At 53.4% G+C, this 19846-nt stretch overlaps 1 protein-coding gene across 4 annotated transcripts in view; it reads left to right on the top strand.

Annotated features, from left to right (window-relative positions):
• The window catches only part of ACTN1 (actinin alpha 1), an 89840-nt gene that overhangs the window by 37090 nt on the left and 32904 nt on the right, over positions 1-19846 (top strand). For 3 of the 4 annotated variants that reach the window (XM_036311035.1, XM_036311044.1, XM_036311053.1), the window contains exons 2-3: positions 11794-11908; positions 16441-16560. In XM_036311035.1, coding sequence (XP_036166928.1) covers positions 11794-11908; positions 16441-16560 — 235 coding nt within the window. Of the gene's footprint in view, positions 1-11793; positions 11909-12193; positions 12382-16440; positions 16561-19846 lie in introns of those variants that run through there. The other variant, XM_036311064.1, reaches the window with a different exon arrangement.

Genomic DNA, 19846 nt, shown 5'->3' with positions numbered 1-19846 from the left:
ACCCAGGAGAGGAGCGTATGATTCCCATTTTACAGATGAGACCATTGAGGCTTCAGGCTGTGAAGTTGAGGGCCATATACCTCAACTACACCGAGGAGACCAGTTAGTGCTCAAGCCAGACCACAGATCCGCATGTTTATGAATGCCAGCTGGGTCAAATCTTTGTCATCCGGGGGAGTTCTCTGTAGAATTTAGTGGCCCTTAGATCTCAGCATCTGTGCCAGAAAAACCAAATGACCTCACATTTGGGTGGCTTTTGCTTCTTCGGGGAAGGAATGTGTGGGCCATTCCTGTGAGCTGCAGCCCTCAAGACCTGCAGAGGTTGGAGTCAGACTCCAGACGTGGGGGAGGTGTCATAGGCAGGACCGGACTTGGGGACAGCGGCAGGGAGGGAGCAGGCTGTCCTCATCTGGCCTTCAGAGCAGGGTGCCCCCTACTGCAGGGTGGTGTGAAGTGTGCCAGGCGGGAGCCAACTGGACTCTGAGGGTTAAACAGATGCCTTGGGGCTTGACCTGCTATTCAGAGTAACCACTTGTTGGGGAGCCAGCATCAGGCTGGGAGCACCTAACGCTCAGGTTCGGGCCTGGTTCAAGGGCTGCATGTGGCCAAAGACAAGACCAGGCTGGTCCCCCTGGGAGTCCTCATCTTTGCTTGCTTTCGGCCCACTGGTCAGTAACTGAGTGGCTCAGTTACCTTGGTACCTGGGGCGGGCCAGGCTCGGGACCTGCCTTTGAGACTGGCTTCTTGCCAGTAGGGGAAAAACAACCCTGGATCACAGGCCTAGTGGGGACCTGGAACATTTCAGTTTTAAAAAATAACTATTGAGATATAATTCACATAGCACACAACTCGCCCATGTGGAGTATACAAGCGAATGGTTTTCAGCATATTCACAGCTGTGTGCACCTGTCACTGCCGTCAGTTTTTTATCGTTTTCATCACCTTGAACAGAGCCCTCTACCCCTTAGCTGTCACCCCCTTAATTAGCCCAGCCCTAAGCTACCACTACCCGGCTCTCTGTTTTTGTAGATACGCTTGATTTTTTAACGTCGAGTGAACACTGAATCTGTGTCTGGCACTGGCCTGAGCCCTTCGAGCTAGCTCACACAGCTCTCCTCACAGCAGCTGCACGGGATAAATTAGATGCTCATTTTGGTCTTAGCCTTGCTGATGTGGAAACCGAGGCTCAGTGAGTCTGTGATGGCTGGACCATGGCTGGAGGCTCTCTGGTCCCTGGGAGAGGCCAGGCTGTGGATGTGGCAGACGGTGGGGGCAGCTGACTCTCACTGGCCAGGAGCTAAGTGGACAGCCCTCATTTCTTCACTGGCTCACAGGCCCCTTGACTTTTAAAAACAGCTCTGAGTTCTGTCAAGAACCCGCCAGTTTTGCCTGCATTGGCAGGAAGACGCTGAGCTGTCCAGGCAGCAGCCGGCCGTCTGAGGGCCTTGGTGGGAAAGGGGTGCCTGGGCCTCATGGCGGGGAGCCCTCTCCAACTGGGTTTGTTCATTAGGTCAAATCCCCCCCCCCCCCCAGGCTGAGCCAGGGGCCCCTGCTCCTTGGCCTTGGCCACCCTCCAGGTGTTCGGTGCTGTGTCTCCCGAAATGGGTGGCAGGTGGACTGAAACCAGGAAATGCACAGGCCCCTGCTTGCCTCCAGCACCCTGGCTGGGAGACGGATCTCAGGGTTTTCTCATCTTATGTACGTAGGGAAAAAAAAATAATGACCTCTTTCTTTCCGACCTGTAGAGCTCTGTAAATGATTAACTTTGATTCAATAGAGAGGGAATGGGAAGTGAAGTCAGGATGGTGGCGGGCATGTACTGGGCTCCCGCTCTGTCCTGGGTGTCTCGTGGGCATCTTGCTGCCTGGTTTGCATCCATGACACCCTCATCTTGTTAACCACCCTGCAGAGTAGTGGTATTGGGTATCCCAGCTTGTCAGGTAAAGCAACTGAGGCCTAGCCAGGTTAATTAAGGCCACTCAGCTAGTGAGTGACAGGCTGACTGGATTAAAGTTCTGTTTTTTCAGTTCTCACCTGAGGATGTTTGGTTTTTGAAAATTGATTTTCAGAGAGAGAGAGAGAGAAACATCAATTGATTGCCTCCTGTATGTGCCCTGACTGGGAATCGAACCTGCAACCTTTTGGTGCAGGGGTTGATGCTCCAACCAACTGAACCACCTGCCAGGGCTGGATTAATGTTTTTTAAGCGTCTGCTGTGGACAAAGCACCAGACTGTCTACCTGCATAAGATCTAATTTGGTCCTTTTTCATGCTGTGCCATCGTAGGTGGTGTTCTCCCCATTTCACAGGTGGGCATCCTGAGGCTGAGATTCAGAATTCTGTCCGAAGAGACAGCTAATGAGAGGTGGGAGGCTGGGACTGAAACTCTAGCTCGAGTGTCTGGTTCCATGGTCCAGCTCCTTGGGGCGCGCCTGGCCACCTGCATTCTGAGTTTCTGGGACCCCAGCCTTCACATGACTTGGGGGGGGGGGTGGCGGTGGCAAGCTGTGAGATGCTTTTTTGAGCAGAGGAAACTGCCTGGCGGTTCTCTACTTCTTCAGCAACCACTCCCAGGTGGGTGGAAAGTAAATAGATCTGGGTGGAGATGTCTTGAGGACTCTGCTTTTCATCTGCGAGTGAACCAGCTGACAGCTCGCTTTGAAAGGCTGGCAGCCGGCCCCCGATAAGTTAACCAGATACTCCTGTTTACGTTACCAGAACACCGGGCATCTGAGATCACTGCTGGCAGGTCTTCGCTCAGACACACCACCCAGTCCCACACCCTGGCCACTCGGTGGGGGTCACAGGGACTGCAGGGTGGCCCGAGGGAGAAAGAGCACTCCATGGCTGCTCCTCAGGAACACCCCCCGCCCCCCTGCCAGCAGATGCTTCAGGGAGCTCAGCCCTTTGCACACGTGCTGGCCCTGCCTTCTCAAGGGCCCCTGGCCTGGTGCTCGCAGTCCCGGCCAACAGCGGCAGAGGAGGGGCAGGCTCTGATGGCAGCCAGGTGGGGCGCCCCCCCCCCCGCCCCCCGCCAGCCCTGCCCCCAGGGGTCTGGCAGGAGCTGAGTTTTGACTCCATGAGCCTAGACCAGGGTCCTGATGCTTTTCTCCAGGGAAAGGAAGGCCATGCTATGGGAAGCCATCTTTATGGGAAGCCTTGTACCACCTTCAAGAGGCTTAGAAGCTTGTTTTTGTTTTTTTCTGGGGCCACTTGGCCAGGGGGTGCTGCCCTCCTCTTCTCCCACAGTTCATAGCTTGCTGGCTAACTATTGGGGTGGGTGTGTGTGCACAGTTGCTGGCTTATCCCCTTGTCCTGGTCTCTCATTCTGACTTTCTAGTATTTTACTCTGATAAGGCACTTGAACGTTTTTCAGAACCTTCCTCTACGTAATACCTTACCTGATTCTCTTCCTGATTCTTTTAAATAGATGGGGTAATTTTTCCCTTTTTATCTTTCTCTTCTTTTTTATTTTGTTGTTGTGGTTTTTGTTGTTCTTTTTTTGGGAAACATACTTTTCCCCCCTTGAGCACTGACCTCTTGCCCCCAAAATAAGTTCTCAGAGAAATGGGAAGTCCCCTGTATCCCATCCCAGAGTCTGACTAGTCTGACTTAACAGAAAAATGTGCACATTTCCGGACAGACTTTTTGTACATTTGCATAGCATTTCTGTTTTTTTAAATAAGTAATGACTGCGCATGCTATAAAATTCAAAAGAAACAAAAGGGTGTTCTGTGAAAAGCCAGTCCCTTCCTCCCTCTGAGCTCCCCTCCCTGGAGGCAGCCACGGTCTCAGGTCCTCGAGTGTCCGTCCAGGGTTACTGTGGCATAAAGCTTTTAGGGACCATCCAGTGAACTAATAACAGGTGACTGGTTGTGACGGGCAGGAGCTGGCAGTCCTGGGGCTGAGACACCGATCCTGCTTTGAGTTCATGGAGATGAGACTGTCCCTGTGGAGTTTATTGGCCTCTTTTGACCAGGAGACGATCCCACCAACCGGGGAAGTTGCTGGATTCCAGCCTGCAAGGGGCTCGTTTGGGGTTACATAGCTGGAAGGGGCGGAGGTGACCTACCCAAGGTCACACGCATGCCTGGCCGAGCCAGGGCAGGGCCCAGATTTCCTGACCCCTGTCCTCTGCACAATAACTCCCCTGGAGCGAACCATGGCTGGTGTCCAGTGTGAGGTCCCTGGGGAACAGGAGGATGTGCCAGGAGGGGTGTGGTCAGCACGTGAGCCTGGGGCCTGGTGGCCCACCCCTGCCCCATTCTCATTTGGCTGCAGGTGGGTTATCTTGTTTACTCTGCTGTAAATTCAATACAATAGAGAAAGCACCTTTGTCCGTGGAGGCTTCTCTGGCAGGGTCAGCCCCAAGCGAACAGCCGGGGTTGTGCAAGGAGGTGAGGCAACACCAAATAGGAGAGCGCTCTCTGGGGACAAGGGTTGGAGGAGTCCTAACTAACCCCATTCGCAGACGCCTGGGCCGGGAGGCAGCAAAAGCCATCTGATTGCATGGCAGGGGCACAGGCACTGTTTGCATCTGGATGCGCTTTGCTTAGTCATAGTCTCATGTTTATGGGATCGCTCACATAGTTTGAAACCCGCAGTGCACATAATTTTGTGTCCTGCTCTTTTGTTAATTATATATACGCCTCTTTCCCTAATAATATATAGTTTCAGAAGCTATCATTTTGGCCATGTAAATGTTCCATTAGGTGGATGAGCTGTATTTACTTAACTAATACTTTATTAATATAATAGGGGGCTATTTCTGATTTTTGCTTCTCAAGCAATGCTGGCAAGAACGCTTTCATGCTCATGGCCTTTTCTGTAGTTCGCGTATTTACCCAGGATGGTGTCCCAGCTTTTGGCTGAGGGTGTGTGCCCATTGCAGTTCCCTGGAGGCGTTGCTTTCCACAGGAGTTTGTACCTCATCAGCCTGTCCGCTGTGAGGTGTTGCGGGCTTTGTCATGGTTCCCACCCCACAACGGGAATTAGGAACTTATTGTTGCAAATGCAATAAGGGGAAATTGGTGCCTTTGTTTTAATTCGCAAAGCACGGCATTGCGCATGCACCAGTGTGTGCAGCGGTCCTTGATCAAGCCCCAATGCGGGGAGCCCACCCCTCCCAGGAAGCCCCGCAGCCTTGCCACCACGTTCCCAGACGGCTGATGTCAGCCGTGGTCTGTTAGGAGTGGTCGCCGTGCCGGGCACAGCTGTCCGCCAGGGCTTGTTTTCACACACCGTACGTTCCCGTGTGCGCAACGCATTTTGTTAGGAGACTTAGAAAGATTTCACGTTTCCAGCTGTAGAACCAGAGACCCTGTGAGTCTTAACACAGACTTAGCCTGCCAACATCTGTCTGGAGGCTTGTGAGATGTCCTGTTTTTTATTTTATTTACTTGTTTATTTATAATTTTAAATTGATTTTTTGAAAGAGAGGAAGGGAGAGAGAGAGAGAGAAAAAAACACCCATCGAGAATAGACCATCGATGGGCTGCCTCCTGCACACCCCCTACCAGGGATCGAGCCCACCACCCAGGCGTGTGCCCTGACTGGTAATGGAACCAGCAGCCTTTTGGTGCGCGGCACGACGCCCAGCCGAGCCACGCCAGCCAGGTCGAGGGGTCTTACTTTTAAATGGTGCCAGCATTTAGAAACGGGGGTTCACGGGGAAGTCCAGAATCCTGGCTCCTCGTCATTGGCATCTGGCAGCCGAGGCCCGTGTGCCCACGTGGAGTCAAGGAGAGGCTGCCGCGTCCCCTCACCACCCTGCCCTGGGACCGAGGCCGCGCTCTCCTTGCCGTTGATCAGCTTGCACACTTAGAAGCATTGTATCCTGAGGGGAAAACAAAGGCTAGTCCGAGAGGGCCACTGTTTGCACAGCCATGCATGAGCATACGTGGAGGTGAGGACTGACCAGTCCTACTTTCTGTCTTACTTTTGCCCCCTTTGCTCATTTATTAAGCCTCTTTGTGCCTTCGCTTCCTCATTTATAAAGGGGGGAGAATAATAGCACCTGCCCCAGAGTGTGAAGATTAAGTGAGTCAAAGCGGGTAGGGCCGCCAAAGCCGGTTTGGCTCAGCGGATAGAGCGTCGGCCTGCGGACTGAAAGGTCCCAGGTTCGATTCCGGTCAAGGGCATGTACCTGGGTTGCAGGCACTTCCCCAGTGGGGGATGTGCAGGAGGCAGCTGATCGATGTTTCTCTCTCATCGATGTTTCTAACTCTCTATCTCTCTCCCTTCCTCTCTGCAAAAAATCAATAAAATATATTAAAAAAAAAAAAAAAAAAAAAAGCGGGTAGGGCCCTCAGAAGAGGGTCTCACACATAGTAAGTGCTCAATAGAGGTTAGCTGCTATTGTTCCATTATTACTCTTATTTATGGCATATGTGTTTGTCTCCTAGAGTCGAGGTTCTCAATGAGGGGCTGATTTTTGATTGGCACAACTTGAGATGGGGGGGGATGTTACAGCATCTAGTGAGTAGGGCCCAGGGATTCTGTTAAACATCTATGATGCATGGAACAGCGCCCCCACCCCCAACAAGTAGCCAACCCAAACTATTAATAGTGCTGTTCGTGTGTTTAATTGTGTGTTCTTGGTCTGAATGAACTTTTCAAACAAATCTCAAAACCAACTTTTCAAGGGCTGCCTTGGGCTCTTGAATTATCAGAATTATACGGGACTTTACTTATTAGCTAGCTCAGCCCCCAGGGGCTTGAATCCTTCCCAGCACCCTCACCAAGTACATGCCTTTGGCCGGTAACACACTATACATCTAGTTTTGTTCTGTTCTTTATTTTTTAAACTCTAGATTTCCTTGCGCCTTCCTGTCCTTCATCCTAGTAAGTGTAGCTATCATTTATTGAGCCTTCTGTGTGGGCGATTGTGCATAGCACTTACCATGTCTTGTTGCATTGATCTTCACCACTCTCTGAGGGAGTGTCTAGTACTATACCCATTTTACAGATGTGGAGATTGAGGGTTGGAGAAGTGAAGTCACTTGCCCAAGGTCACTCAGGGGCAGAGCTGGGTCTGGCTCTAGGTCAGCTTTGTTCTAGAATCTACATTCCTCAGCATTGGTGTGAGTTGCCTGCCTGCCTTGTTCTGCCTGGGTATGTGCCCAACACATTTATTTGCTGTCCATGGGAGGGTCTTTCAAATATTTGAGTTGGCAGGATTTGCATTGTCATCTTCAGAGTGATCACTTGGGTTCTTGCTCTGTGGAGTGATCCTGAGGAAGTCCTGTGAACTACAGTGCTGGGCGGTTATACTCTTTGTCCACTAAAATCTCCTTGATGCCAGATTAGAGATGGGTAGAGGTTGCAAGATGAGCAGAGGTCTGTGTTCTCCGCCAGCCTCCCCCCCAGCTCCCCGCCCCCCACCCAGGTCCCGCAGAGGCTGTGCAGTGGGACCGGTGGCTGGTGAAGTGAGGAGGGAACTAGCCCTCGGTGCAGCCCTGTGAGCACTCCCAGCGGTGCCTGGGCCCTTTCCTGAGAGCCCTCAGCATCCCAGAGCCCATTTCTACAATAGTGAGTCCGCTGCAGGCCCCATCTCCTTAGTCAGGCTGCGAGCCAGGGACCCAGCAATGGGGCTCTTAGAGCAAAGGGAAGGTCAGATTGGACAGGCCCTGGTTGGGAGTGAGGCATAAAATGCCCCCTGGCCCTTGGTTTGAATGAGGCTGCACCATAGCTGCTGCGGTAGTGTTGCCCACCACGTTGGGGTATCTGGACTAGAGGCCATGGGACCCTCTGTCTCCGTCTCGAGGAGCCACAGGCACCACAGGCACCACTGGTGACTGTTGGCTTTTCCTCCTGGCTGGACCCCTGGGGCAGCACTCAGGGACAGGTGCCCTTCCCTGTCCTAAGGTGGGAGCTCCGGTTTTGAGAACAAGGCCTGCCCTGCCCCCGAGGAGAAGCTGTGCGCTGCACATGGAAGTCTGCAGTGCGGGCACTGCCCTCTCCCCTCTGGTGCCCCATCAGCCTCCGCTTGTGCCCCACAAGACCACTGTCAAAGTCCGAGGCTTCCAGCACCCCCACCACGGTTTTAGCCCTCTCCCATGACACATCAGCATCAGTTCGAAAATAAGACTTTTCTCAGACACACCAGGCAACACCTTGAAAACACTGTGCAGCGATTGCAGGGACGGAACCCAGACAGAGTGTGGTGGCTGGAGGCTGGGAGGAGGTGTGGGCTGGGCGGACAGGGCAAGTCCTCCCAGACGCATCCACAGAAAGGCTTGTCCTTCTCACCATTTACTGAGCAGGTTCTAGGTGTCAGGCGCTTCGTACATGTTTCTAGTTAATCCTCCTGCTTCTACAAAGTGCAGTTACTAACCCCCATTTACTGTAGGGAACTGAGGCCTAGGGAGGTTACTCTGAAGGTCGTGCAGCTGGTAAATAGTGGGTCTGGGCATTGAACCCAGATCTGGTGCACCCACAAGAGCATGTTCCTTTTTAAATTAATTTTTATTGATTGATTTGAGAGAGAAACATTGATTTGTTGTTCCGTTTATTATGCATTCATCGATTGATTCCTGTGTGTGCCCTGACCTGTGATTAAACGCGTAACCTTGGTGCCTCGGCACGATGCTCTAACCACCTGACTACCCAGCCGGGGCTGGGAAGTGCCTGTTCTTCATCACTGAATTGCCCCCACCATCTTCTCCTTAGGCCTGAGCTTCAACCACAGGAGCTGCTTCCTAGGGGAACTTTCTTACTTGGATGGTGCTCAGCGGCCCCATCAGGGCCCACCCCTGAGGGAGCCAGGGGCGGGGCCTTGGAGTTTTAGCCGAGAGCAGTCTCGAGCCCTGAGAACCAGGCTTTGCATGGGAGACCTGAGCAAACACAGGTGCGGTCTGTCTCCAGGCGCAGAGTCCGGCTTCTCCAGGAAATGAGGCAGGCTGCTTTCAACAGTACTTTTCCTCTTGCAAAGCAGTGTCTTACAAAAGCGGCCTCTTCCCCTTTCCTCACACCCCAGCCCCCGCTGCATGACTGAGTGATGATCAGTGAGGTCCCCCAGCCCCCACCTGTGGGGACGCAGGCGATTCCCAGCAGGACCGCGGCCTGAGACCAGCCCTTTGAGTTGCCAGGCAGAGGCGGGGCGTGGAAGGGAGATGAGAGCAAGGTGCTCTGGCGCTACGGATGGTGGTGGTAAATAAAGGCGCCCCACCCCGTGAATGGACAGTGTGATGACACCTGGCAGAAGTGCATAGATGGACAGATGGCAAGCAGGAGAGAATATAGAACTACAAAATAAATTATTTTAAAGATTTAAAAACTCATATTTTTTACAACAAAGTTACAACAGAATGAAAATAAAAGCCACTGTACCCTGCCTTCTCTGCCAGTTTTGTGAGGCCAGCGCCAGAGAAAGGCACCCAGTAGATACTCTTCCTTGTCTTGCCGCATTCCCTTTCCTCTGAGCTGTGTTCTCAGGGTCCCTGAGAGCCTGTCTGGCCCATCACGCCCTGCTGATACCACTCAGCGTCACTCACAGGTGCGGCTGGATCTTCCAGGACCTTCCTTTTTGCATGGGTTCCCTACTTGCTCCTTCGTTCAGTTGCTTGATTTTTACATCCACTAGAATGTTTGCTGCACAAGGCAGGGTTTTATGCTGTTTCTTCACTGCTGTGTCCCTGACTTTGTGCCGCGGGACTCTCGGGAGAGCATTGAGTCCATGCCAGCCTGGAGGTATGGAACTGATAAGTGGCCAGGCAAGGACTGTGCAGCAGGACATGGGCAATGATGGAGTGGGTGCAGGATGCTCTGGGCTCTGTGCCCCCAACCCAGACATGGTGGGTGGCTGTCAAGAAGGCTTCCTGGAGGTGCTGGTATGTTAGCCTGATCTTGAAAGATGAGTTAGCCAGACATCACATAGAGGATATTCCAGGCCGAGCAATCGGTATATGTCCCCTGTCCACCCCCAGACTGTGTACCAGTCTTTCCAAAGACTGCCCCCTCCTCCCTACCTGTGTGGCCTGGCATCTCTCCTCCTCCTTGCTCACAGACTCTTCAGCTCTTGCTTATAAAGCTAGCAGCCATTTCTTTTCCCCCAGCAACCACTGGTGTGGCATTCCTCCCTGCTCCTGCCCATTCATTGCCACTTCACTTTGGAGTTCCCCTGGGACAAGAGGAAGTGGTGGTGGGGGTCATGGGTCTGGTGACCTTTCCTAGGAGGGAAGGGTATTTCTAGTATGGCTGCTGCTGTTTCAAAGAAGAATGCACTGCTCACCACTGAGACTTTGAGGACAGGTGGGAGGAGAGCTGCCTGGGGTGCTGTGGGGACTGAACATTGGCCCTTGAGCCTCATGTAGCTGTGAGTGTCATTTGGTGCAGAGAAGCCTGGAGCTGCCGAGAAATGGGTTGGGTGTGGGGCAGGAGGTGCTTATCTCTGTTTCCCACGGAATGTGACAGCCGGGGAGAGACACGTGCCCAAGTTGTGGAAGGGACATTACAAAATGAAAACGCACACTTTTCTCTCTTGTTATCTTTTTCCTTGAGTCACCAGGGGGTGCTGTTGGCACAAGACAGCTTGGTTGTGGCCTGGCCGATCATCTGCTTAAATACAGTGGGGCCTTGACTTACGAGTTTAATTCGTTCCGTGACGGAGCTCGTAACTCAAATTACTCGTATGTCAAATCACAAGTGAATGAGTGAGACATGTGATGCTGGGCTGATGTTGTGGCGTTCACTGTGACGTTCGCTGCGCCAACTAGCGGTGGGGTATCTGAAGCTGGCTTGTAACCCGAATTTTAGCTCGCAACTCAAAGCAAAAAATCGGCCAAGAGACGGCTCGTATCTCGAAAAACTCATTAGTTGGGACACTCGTATGTCAAGGCCCCACTGTATAGAAAAAGTTTCAATAAAGATTTTATATATATATGAAGCATCAATGTTGCTGCTTTCTAGAACATTCAACACCGATGGTCTTTCATTTAGGCTCCTTATATTCCCTTTCTGGAATTCTTCATATTTTTGAAGCTTAAGGTGCTTCCATTCCCCATCCCGAAGACACAGGCATACACATTGGGGCATTTACCTGTCTCTCTCCTTGTCCTGACACTGTGATTCTGAACCAGGTGCCTAACAAAACTGATTAATCCTTTTACTTAGGTAGCTGCTGAGTATACTAGGATTTAGTAAACTAATTTACCCTATGGCATTTCCCCGCCCCGCCCTCACCCCCTCATGGTATTAATAAGGCTTTGTATGTTACCTCTGGGGTACTTCGCCTTAAAACTATGAAGATGGCACTGACTGGTTTTGATCGGTGGGTAGAGTGTTGGCCTACAGACTGAAGGGTCACAGGTTCGGTTCCCAGTCAAGGGCCTGTACCTTGGTTGCAGGTTTGATCCCTGGCCCCTGTTGGGGTGCATGCGGGAGGCAGCCAATTGATGTGTCTCTCTCACACTGATGTTTCTCTCTCTCTCCCCACCCCCGCCTCCTCCCACCCTTCCACTCTTTCTGAAAATCAATGGAAAAAATATCCTCGGGTGAGGAGGAAAAAATTAAAAACAACAATAAAAAACGATGGAGATTGAAACTAAGCCTTATAATTAAGAAGTAAATTAGTGTTACTAATAAATGTGGGGGGAGATGATGATTTGGACGAAGGCCCAGAGGGGAGGCATTAAAGGAGGGTGCGGCTTCGTCCATCCCACTGGTTCCCACCCATGCCTTACAGAGAACAACCAAAGAGATGGTGTGAGGCAGGGGGGCCCTGGGGCCCCGTGAGGCCCCTGTGAGGGCCCCCGCGACCATGTGACTTATGCTCGTCTTCTTTCCTTCGCCTAGACATTCACGGCATGGTGCAACTCCCACCTCCGCAAGGCCGGGACGCAGATCGAGAACATAGAGGAGGACTTCCGGGATGGCCTGAAGCTCATGCTGCTGCTGGAGGTCATCTCAGGTGAGGCGGCCACTGGCCTTGGGGGTTCAGCTGGGCAGGGCCATCCTGGCCCAGGATCAGGTGCTGCCCGCTGGGCCTGCCACTTGGGGAATGCTTCCCTGGCACCCGGCTGCTGCTCTGCCTTGGTCATGGCTAGGTCGGGGCTTTTGAAAGAAGTTGGGGTGACATGTGAGCCAGACCAGGAGACCGCTGCCAATCGTCTGTGTGTCCTTGGACAAGTCACTGCCTTTTTGCCTCAGCATCCTTATTTGCAAAAAGGGGGGGTTTGAGAGATGGCCTCTGAGGTCCCTTCTCCGAAACGCTAGGATTCTGTGGTCAAGAATGCAACCACGGCTACACCTAAACCGTGGCTCCACTACAACCTCTCAGCCTAAAGCCACACGATCCCAGTCCCTCTCTGGACCCCAGCTCGGAATGCGGATGTCCAGGTGTCTGGAGGGACAGCTCCCTTGAACGCACTCCTCCGCTTTCTGGTGAATACCTTCCTCTCCCTCCTGTTAAGGTTGGTGGTCCTCAGTATTCCAGCCGTGGTTCACCCTGGGCAACCTCAGCTGCGCCCTTCACTTGACCTTCCACATGGTGCCAGTGAGTCCCAGACCTAGTCTCAGTCTAGCCTCCTCCCTCCAGGCCCTTCTTAAATGCTGAACTGCCCTGGGCATCTCCACCCAGACGTCCCCCGGGGTCCACTCAGTGTGTCCAAAACTGTGCTTACCACTCCTGGCCCAGCAGACCTGTTTCCTCCTGCAGTCTCTGTCTTGTTCCCCTAAACCTAATCTAGGAATCAGACAGCTCTGCCTCTGCCCTTCTTTCCAACTCGGCATTCACATTCCATACATTTTATCTCCTCCTGTTGTCAGCCACCGGCCACTGCGGTGTCATTGTGGACCCCACCTAGTTGATGCCACAGAGGCCCTCGGAAACCTCCTCTGCTCCTCCCGACCCGACCCGGACCCCGGCAGCCCATCGTCACACAGGCAGCCAGAGGGTCCGTGCAGCAGCCATATATGGTCAGGCTGTTCCCTGCTGGAAACCCTTCGGCGCCTCCCCAGGGCTTTGCGCCTGCAGCCCACATTCCTCAGCACAGCTTGCAGGATCCTTCGTGAGCTGGCACCTGCTTTGGTCTCAGCTAGCTTTTCCCAAAAAGGCCTCGGTCCTCAGGCCCCCGGCCACACTGGAGACATTCAGTCCTCCCGCATTCCTGCTAACTGCCTTTTTTTTTTTTTTTAACCCCAATACTTTTTTTCCGTTTCCCTTGCCGATGAAACTTTGGCGGCGCGGGGTGGAGAGGGAGGTAGTAAAATATATATATAACATAAAAATTTACCATTTTTACCATTAAAAAAATATTAATGATTTTAGAGAGAGAGAGAAGGGGAGAGAGAAACATTGATTTATTGTTCCACTCATTCATGCATTCATTGGTTGATTCTTAGATGTGCCCTGACCAGGGATTGAACCCGCAACCTTGTGTATCAGGGCGATGCTCTAACCAACTGAACGCCCTGGTCAGGGCCTGACCATTTTTAAGGGTACAGTTTAGTGGCATTTGGTACATTCACGTTGTTGTGCACCCATCACCACCATCCGTCTCCAGAACTGAAGGTCCATATTCCTTAAATGCTAACTCCCCGTCCCTCTGCCCCCCAGCCCCTCACAGCCACCATTCTACTTTCTGTCTCTGATGTGACTACTCTGGGAGCCTCACATTAGTGGGATCTACAGAGTTTGTCCTTTTGTGACTGGCTTATTTCCTTTAGCATCATGTCTTCCAGTTTATCCACGGTATAGCATGGGTCAGAATTTCCTTCCCCCCTTTTTTTAGGCTGTGTAATATTCCATTACTCAGAAGTGGAATTGTTGGATAATATGGTAATTCCATGCTTAACGTTATTTAAAAATTTATTATTTTAATCCTTACCTGAAGATGAAGATTAAATAATAAAATTTTAAATGGATTTTTTATTTCACTTTGTTATAGAGTAAGGGAGGGAGAGAAGGAGAGACAGTGATGTGAGAGAAACATGATCAGTTGCCTCCTGTATATCCTCCTTTTAGTGCGGACGACATGCCAGCCAACCCAGCCACCAGGCCGGGGTGGTGTTTAAGTTTTTAGGAACTGCCGTACTTTTAGGGTATTCTTCTTTCCTGACCTCCCCTCCCAACATTTATTAGTTTGAATATTTTCTTAGTTTAAGAAAACCAACCAACCAACCACCCTAGCATTTTTTTTTTTTTTCATTCTCTAAAACTCAGCTCAGGGGTTTTCTCCAGGAATTCTTCCCTGCCCACCCCCCACTTCCAGTGTGAGTGGCTGCCCTCCTCCAGCAGCACCCCATTAATTTCTCCATTGTGTCATTTGCCGTGTGGTTTAGTCATCGAGGCTCACTTGTTCTCCCCCTAATCCACCCTGAGCTCCTTGTGGCCTCATCCCTGTCTCCCAAGTGCTTAGAACTGTGCTTGGCATGGAGGTGACACTCGGCAGATGTCAGAGTGACCGGATGCCCCGCAGCGGGCTTTTCTGTGTAACCATCAGGGTGCCCCGCTGAATGGCGGCCTGCGCCCAAGGAGGACTTGTGCATGGCTGTCAAGCAGGCTCATCTCTTTCCAGAGGCTCGGAGAGACCGAGTCACCCAGCGTCTCTGGAGATGGGTGGGATGACAAGAGAAGGAAGGGGGTGCTGCCTGCAGAGGTCCTCGAAGTGTGGTCCCTGGACCACCCACACCAGGATCCGAGGCCCCACCCAGACCTCCTGAATCAGAAACTAGGAGGCGGGGGAGCGGCTGGACACCTGTGGTTAGCTGGCGCTCCAGGTGGTTTTGTGCTGACTGAAGTTTGAAAACCGCTGGCCTTGCTCAGGCTCAGCAGGGCTGAGGGCTGGGGCTGGGGCGTAGCTGGAGCAGCTGGCGGTGGTGGGAGGGAATGGGGGGAGTGGTAGTGGTGGCAGCCGTGGCACGTGGCACTGTCTCCATCCAGCCCATGGGAGGGAGCCCCTGTGGTTTCTCATCTGCTCAGGAGGATGGTGGGTGCCCTGCTGGAGAGGCAGGGCAGCGGCCGCAGCCTTGGGAGGGCCACACGTGGGAAGTCTTGACTTAATAACAATCCAGCTGTGCCTCCCTGGGAGCTGCCAGGCCAAATGACATCTGCGGCAGGAAAGCTGGGAGCCCCCTGCAGACCTGCTATGCTGACAGGGTGGGCCTGGCCCAGCGTGACGGCTGCCCAGCCCCTGAGCCTGCTCAGCCAGGCTACGACATGCCTTGGGGCGCGGTGCCGGGCTGGTGACCATGGCAGATGCAAGGGCCCTGAGTTGCAGGCTCTCGGATGGTGGTTCTCAGCCTTTGGGGGGTTGTGACCATTTTAGACACTGGAAGCTGTGTCCCTGCCCCAGGTTTGGGCACGTGTGTTGCACATAAAAATTTTTCAAGTAGTTTCAGGAGGTTTCTGGAGGCCACGGTTCTGGGATGATGCTCTGAATGGGGTGTTTGGAGAACCAGCTCCCCCCGCCCCCAGTGTCCACGCAGCTCCTGGCCCTGAAACCTGAGCAGCAGAAGCTCCCACGTGGAAGGTGGAGGTGTGGGTGTGGGGCGTGGCGGCTGAGTGAGGGTGGGGGTTGAACCACGGGTGCCCACGAGAGGCAGTACCAGGACAAGAGCCCTGTTTTTCCAATGAGAGCGGGGTGCTGTGGGCGGCTCCACGTGAACCCCCCCCCCCCCCCCCGGGAACCTTTTCACAATACTCTGGGGTGACCCGCACCCCTCTCCCAGGCCCAAGCTAGACTGCATGGAGTTCGGGGCCTTCACATGTGCTGTTCCTTCTGCCTTGATCACTGTTCCCTGCTGTCGAGGCCTAGCTGTCCTCCCTCTCAGAGGCCCTCTCCTGCACTCCGAGACTCCTCTTCCTCCTGCCCGCCCTCCTCTTCTGCAGCCTCTTTTCAGGCAGTTATTTTAAGCTTTTCTGTGTTTGGGTGTTCGTATGTATTTATTTGTGTGTTTCTCTACTGAACATCTGTCTCTCTTCCTGGGCCATAAGGGCATGAGGGCAGGAAATGGTTCACCCCCGTATTCCTGGTGCCCAGCCAAGTCCCTGACACACGCTAGGGCAGTGGTTCTCAACCTTCTGGCCCTTTAAATACAGTTCCTCATGTTGTGGTGACCCCCAACCATAAAATTATTTTCGTGGCTACTTCATAACTGTATTGTTGCTACTGTTATGAATCATCATGTAAATATCTGATATGCAGGATGGTCTTAGGCGACCCCTGTGAAAGGGTCGTTCGACCGCCAAAGGGGTCGTGACCCACAGATTGAGAACCTCTGCGTTAGGGGCTTCATGCAGGATTGTTGAGTGGATGCAAGCAGTTAGGTCCGCCACGTGGGAGAAAGCAGAGCCGCGGTGGGCGCGCCCTCTCATTCCCTGCCCGGTGAGAAGTGAGTGTCGGGCAGAGATGTGCCCTGTATGCGGGTGCTGAGTGAGAGCAGCCCCGGCCGGTGGATTATTATCTCACCTTCCCTTTCCTGCTCTCGGTCTGCATTCAGGTGAGCGCCTGGCCAAGCCGGAACGAGGCAAGATGCGGGTGCACAAGATCTCCAACGTCAACAAGGCCCTGGACTTCATAGCCAGCAAGGGGGTCAAGCTGGTGTCCATTGGAGCGGAAGGTGAGTACGGCCAGCCCTCGGGCTGCCCCTCAGAGCCTGAGCTTATGCTCTCCTGCTCCCCTGGGCCTTTCCCACCCTGACTCCTGCGCCCACACATCCTGGGGGCATTTAGAAGTGGGGCTCCCAACACCTTCATCTGGTTGATCTCATGGATTCTTCCTGTAACAACAGTACCTTCCATCTGAGCTCAGCCTCCTCCACCTGTCCATCCGCTCCGCCCCTGGCAAACGAAAGTCCACTCCCTGGTCCACACCTCGACACCCCTCAGCCAGTCCTAGCGCTGGGGAACCCTGTGTGTGCAGTGCCGCCTCCCTCGTCTGCAGGCCTGGCTGCACTTCGCTGCCCAAGGTGGAGAATTCTGCGGGCTGGGGAGAGGGTGCAGATACCGGTGGGTGGAGGGTGGAGGCTGCTCTGAGGCTCCACGGCCCGGAAGGCTGATGCCCACAAGCCTTTAGGAACATTCTTAATAGCATTTTCCCGCAGAGTAGCTTCTTGGCTCTTTTTCCTTCACTTAAAAGAATTTTTAAGGCTCAGTTGAAACCATGATTATCACCTTCTTAATGGTTAAAGGGAGGTAGCACTGCTCCTGTGTGCAGCGTGGTGGCTCTGAAGGATTGGGGGAGGGTCGGGCGATTAGATGAGAATAACCAAGCCCCGTCAGGGCTGTGTCGGGTGGATTCAGCAAGTACGTATTGGGCACCTGCTGTGTGTGCCAGAGATCGAAAGATGAATAAGATGCAGACGCCATTCATTCATTCATTCACTCACTCACGCGTTCGTTCACGGTATGGCCATGGCTGTGATTACTGAGTACTTCGCCTGTGGCAGGTACTGTGCACCAGTGCTCTCATTTAATCCTCACACCAGCCCCATGCGGTGGCTCTAATTACTGCTTCGATCTCACGAAAAGAAAACCGGTGCCTCAATAGATTAAGTAACTTGCTCAAGGTCCCACTGTGAGTGGCAAAGCCAGCACTCAAACCCGGGTCTGCGGGACCCGGAGAGGGGCCTTTCCTTGAGGAGGGGGCCTTGCTTCAGTCAGTCCACAGGAGCAGGTCTCTTCCCGGGTTGATGACCTTCAAGTCCCCCTCCTCCTTTTTCTAGAAATCAAAGGATTTCTGTGTTGCTACATCAAACTGAGAGCCTTTGGCACAAGGGTCTGCAAATCACAGTCCAGGAGGCCGAAACTGGCCGACGCGGGTTTTTGTAAATATTGGAACTCGGCCACACTGTTTGTTTACATACTGTCCTCGCCGCTTTCCTGCTATGAGGGAGCGTTGAGTAGCTGTGACAGAGACCGTTTGGCCTACAGAGCGAAAATATTTCCTACCCGGCCCTTCACAGAAAAGTTTGCTGCCTCCTGCCTGTCAGAGACTTGGGCTAGCTTGAGGCAGTCACCGGTGTCCCAGCACCCCTCAGCTGGGAGGCGGAGACCAGCCTTCCACACCCTTGTGGCCCCTGCTCCTAGCAGTGTGATGCACATAGTAGGCGATCAGTAAATGTTTGAAGGACTTGCACATAGCAGGGTAATTTGTGAGTGGGAAAATGTTCCCTGCCTTTTAATAAGAAAAAAGAAAAGTTTGTGCTATTAGGGAGGGAATAAAGTCTTGGCAAAAGAAGTTTTCACCAGGCAGAGATGAGAAGCCAAAGAAATTGCTACTCAGGTGATCAGGTGCAGGGTCAGATGCGCTCTGGGGCGGGGAAGCAGAGGATGCGTGAGGTGGGCCAGGGGAGGGCAGTAGGGGTGGGTGGGGACTGTGGAGCATACGCGCATACTTATATCAGACGGAGAAAAACGGGGCAGCTGCCATATAGATGCAGCCAATTGCTGCCTGGTGGGAATCCAGGTCCAGCACTGCTAGACCTTCCCTTTTTTTTCTTTTTTCAAAAGAAGCCGGAAACCCAAATTTTTAGAAAGGAAAATTTAACTATTGATGAAAAAAACATGTTTAAGACCTTGTGCACCAAGGGAAGGAGGGAGAGAGGAGCATGTGCCGAGTTCCAGATCTGTGCCTGGCCGGCGGTTCACATGGTTGTCCTGCCGCGAGCAGACCTGTAGAGTGAGCGCCACCCGCCACATCTCACTGTCAGGGGTTCGGGGCTCAGGAAGGTTGCTGGAGTGGAAGCGTGTAGTGCCATTGATCGCGGGCTCCGGGCCAGGCTGCCTCCTTGTGGCAGAGCCGGGACTGCACCCGGGCGTTCCGGTTCCAGAGCTGAGGTCTAAACCTCTTTCCATCACCCCCAGGCACGGCGCCCTCCCCGCAGGGGCGCAGGACAGGACGTGGCGGGTCAGGGTGGCTGCGCTCGCCTCAGTAGAGGGGTGGGGACCAAAGACCTAAACCCGAACTGCCACCTCTGATCTTTGGGAGTCACGTAGCCTTGCTGGCCGTGGTTTCCAGCTCCTTCCCCACAGGCCTGGCCTCTCCAGAGATGTCTGAAGGCTCCCTTAAGGTGGGATAGCCTTGTCGTCTCGCTGCCCCGGGCAGCCTGCGCCCCAGGCTGAGGCTCCCCGCTTTGAAAGCCTCTCTCTCCTTTCATGCTGAGCCCCAGGATCGTGCGTGCGGGATGGCCGCTCTGCTGAGCCAGGAAACGAGATGAGCTCCAAATGGGTTTTGTGTATTTTAACGAAATGGATTTCACTGCGTAGACGATACAATAAAAGGCAGTGGAGCGGGTTCCCTGCAGGGAGCTCTCCTGGGCTTGGGGTGGGCGAGACGTTGCCGTCTGGCCTGACTGAGGAGCACCCTGTGCTGTGGGGACTGGGGGGTAGGGGGTCAGGGGAGACCTTGGACCTTTGAAGGGTTGTCACTTGGTGCTGGACTAGATAGACTCTGATCAGCCCTGAAGTGCAGGACCAGCCGGGAACGGGACCTCGGGGCAGGCTGGTTGTGGATTCCATGCGGAGCCTCCGGGGATGGGCAGGGCTCTGGGGCCTCCCTGTCCCCAAGATGGTCAGATGGAGGCTGGAGGCAGCCTCGGGGAGGGGTTCGTGTAGACACCTCAGGTTGCTTGTATGACCCTCGATTCTGAAATTTCTAGGGTCATGGGGCTGGGGCTTCACCTGGGTGAGTGGGTGGGTTTTAACCAGGTGAGGGGACCTAGGCAGGATTTTTTTTAACCTTTTGGGCAGGGAAAGCATGACGGTTGTAGGTGCCAAGAGCTTGGGCTGGCGGTGATGCTTCAGCGTCCGTCCTGAGGGTGGAGGGGGTGGTGCAGTAGGTGCAGCGTTGGTCTGGAGGTGGTGACTCCGGGGGCTGGTTTCCCTCCTGTGGGATTCCTCAGTGTC

Source organism: Myotis myotis, unplaced genomic scaffold, assembly GCF_014108235.1.
Source record: "Myotis myotis isolate mMyoMyo1 unplaced genomic scaffold, mMyoMyo1.p scaffold_m19_p_1, whole genome shotgun sequence".
Lineage (NCBI taxonomy): Eukaryota > Metazoa > Chordata > Mammalia > Chiroptera > Vespertilionidae > Myotis > Myotis myotis.
Note: the sequence above shows the minus strand (reverse complement) of the source record. Positions and strands in the feature narration are given on the sequence as shown.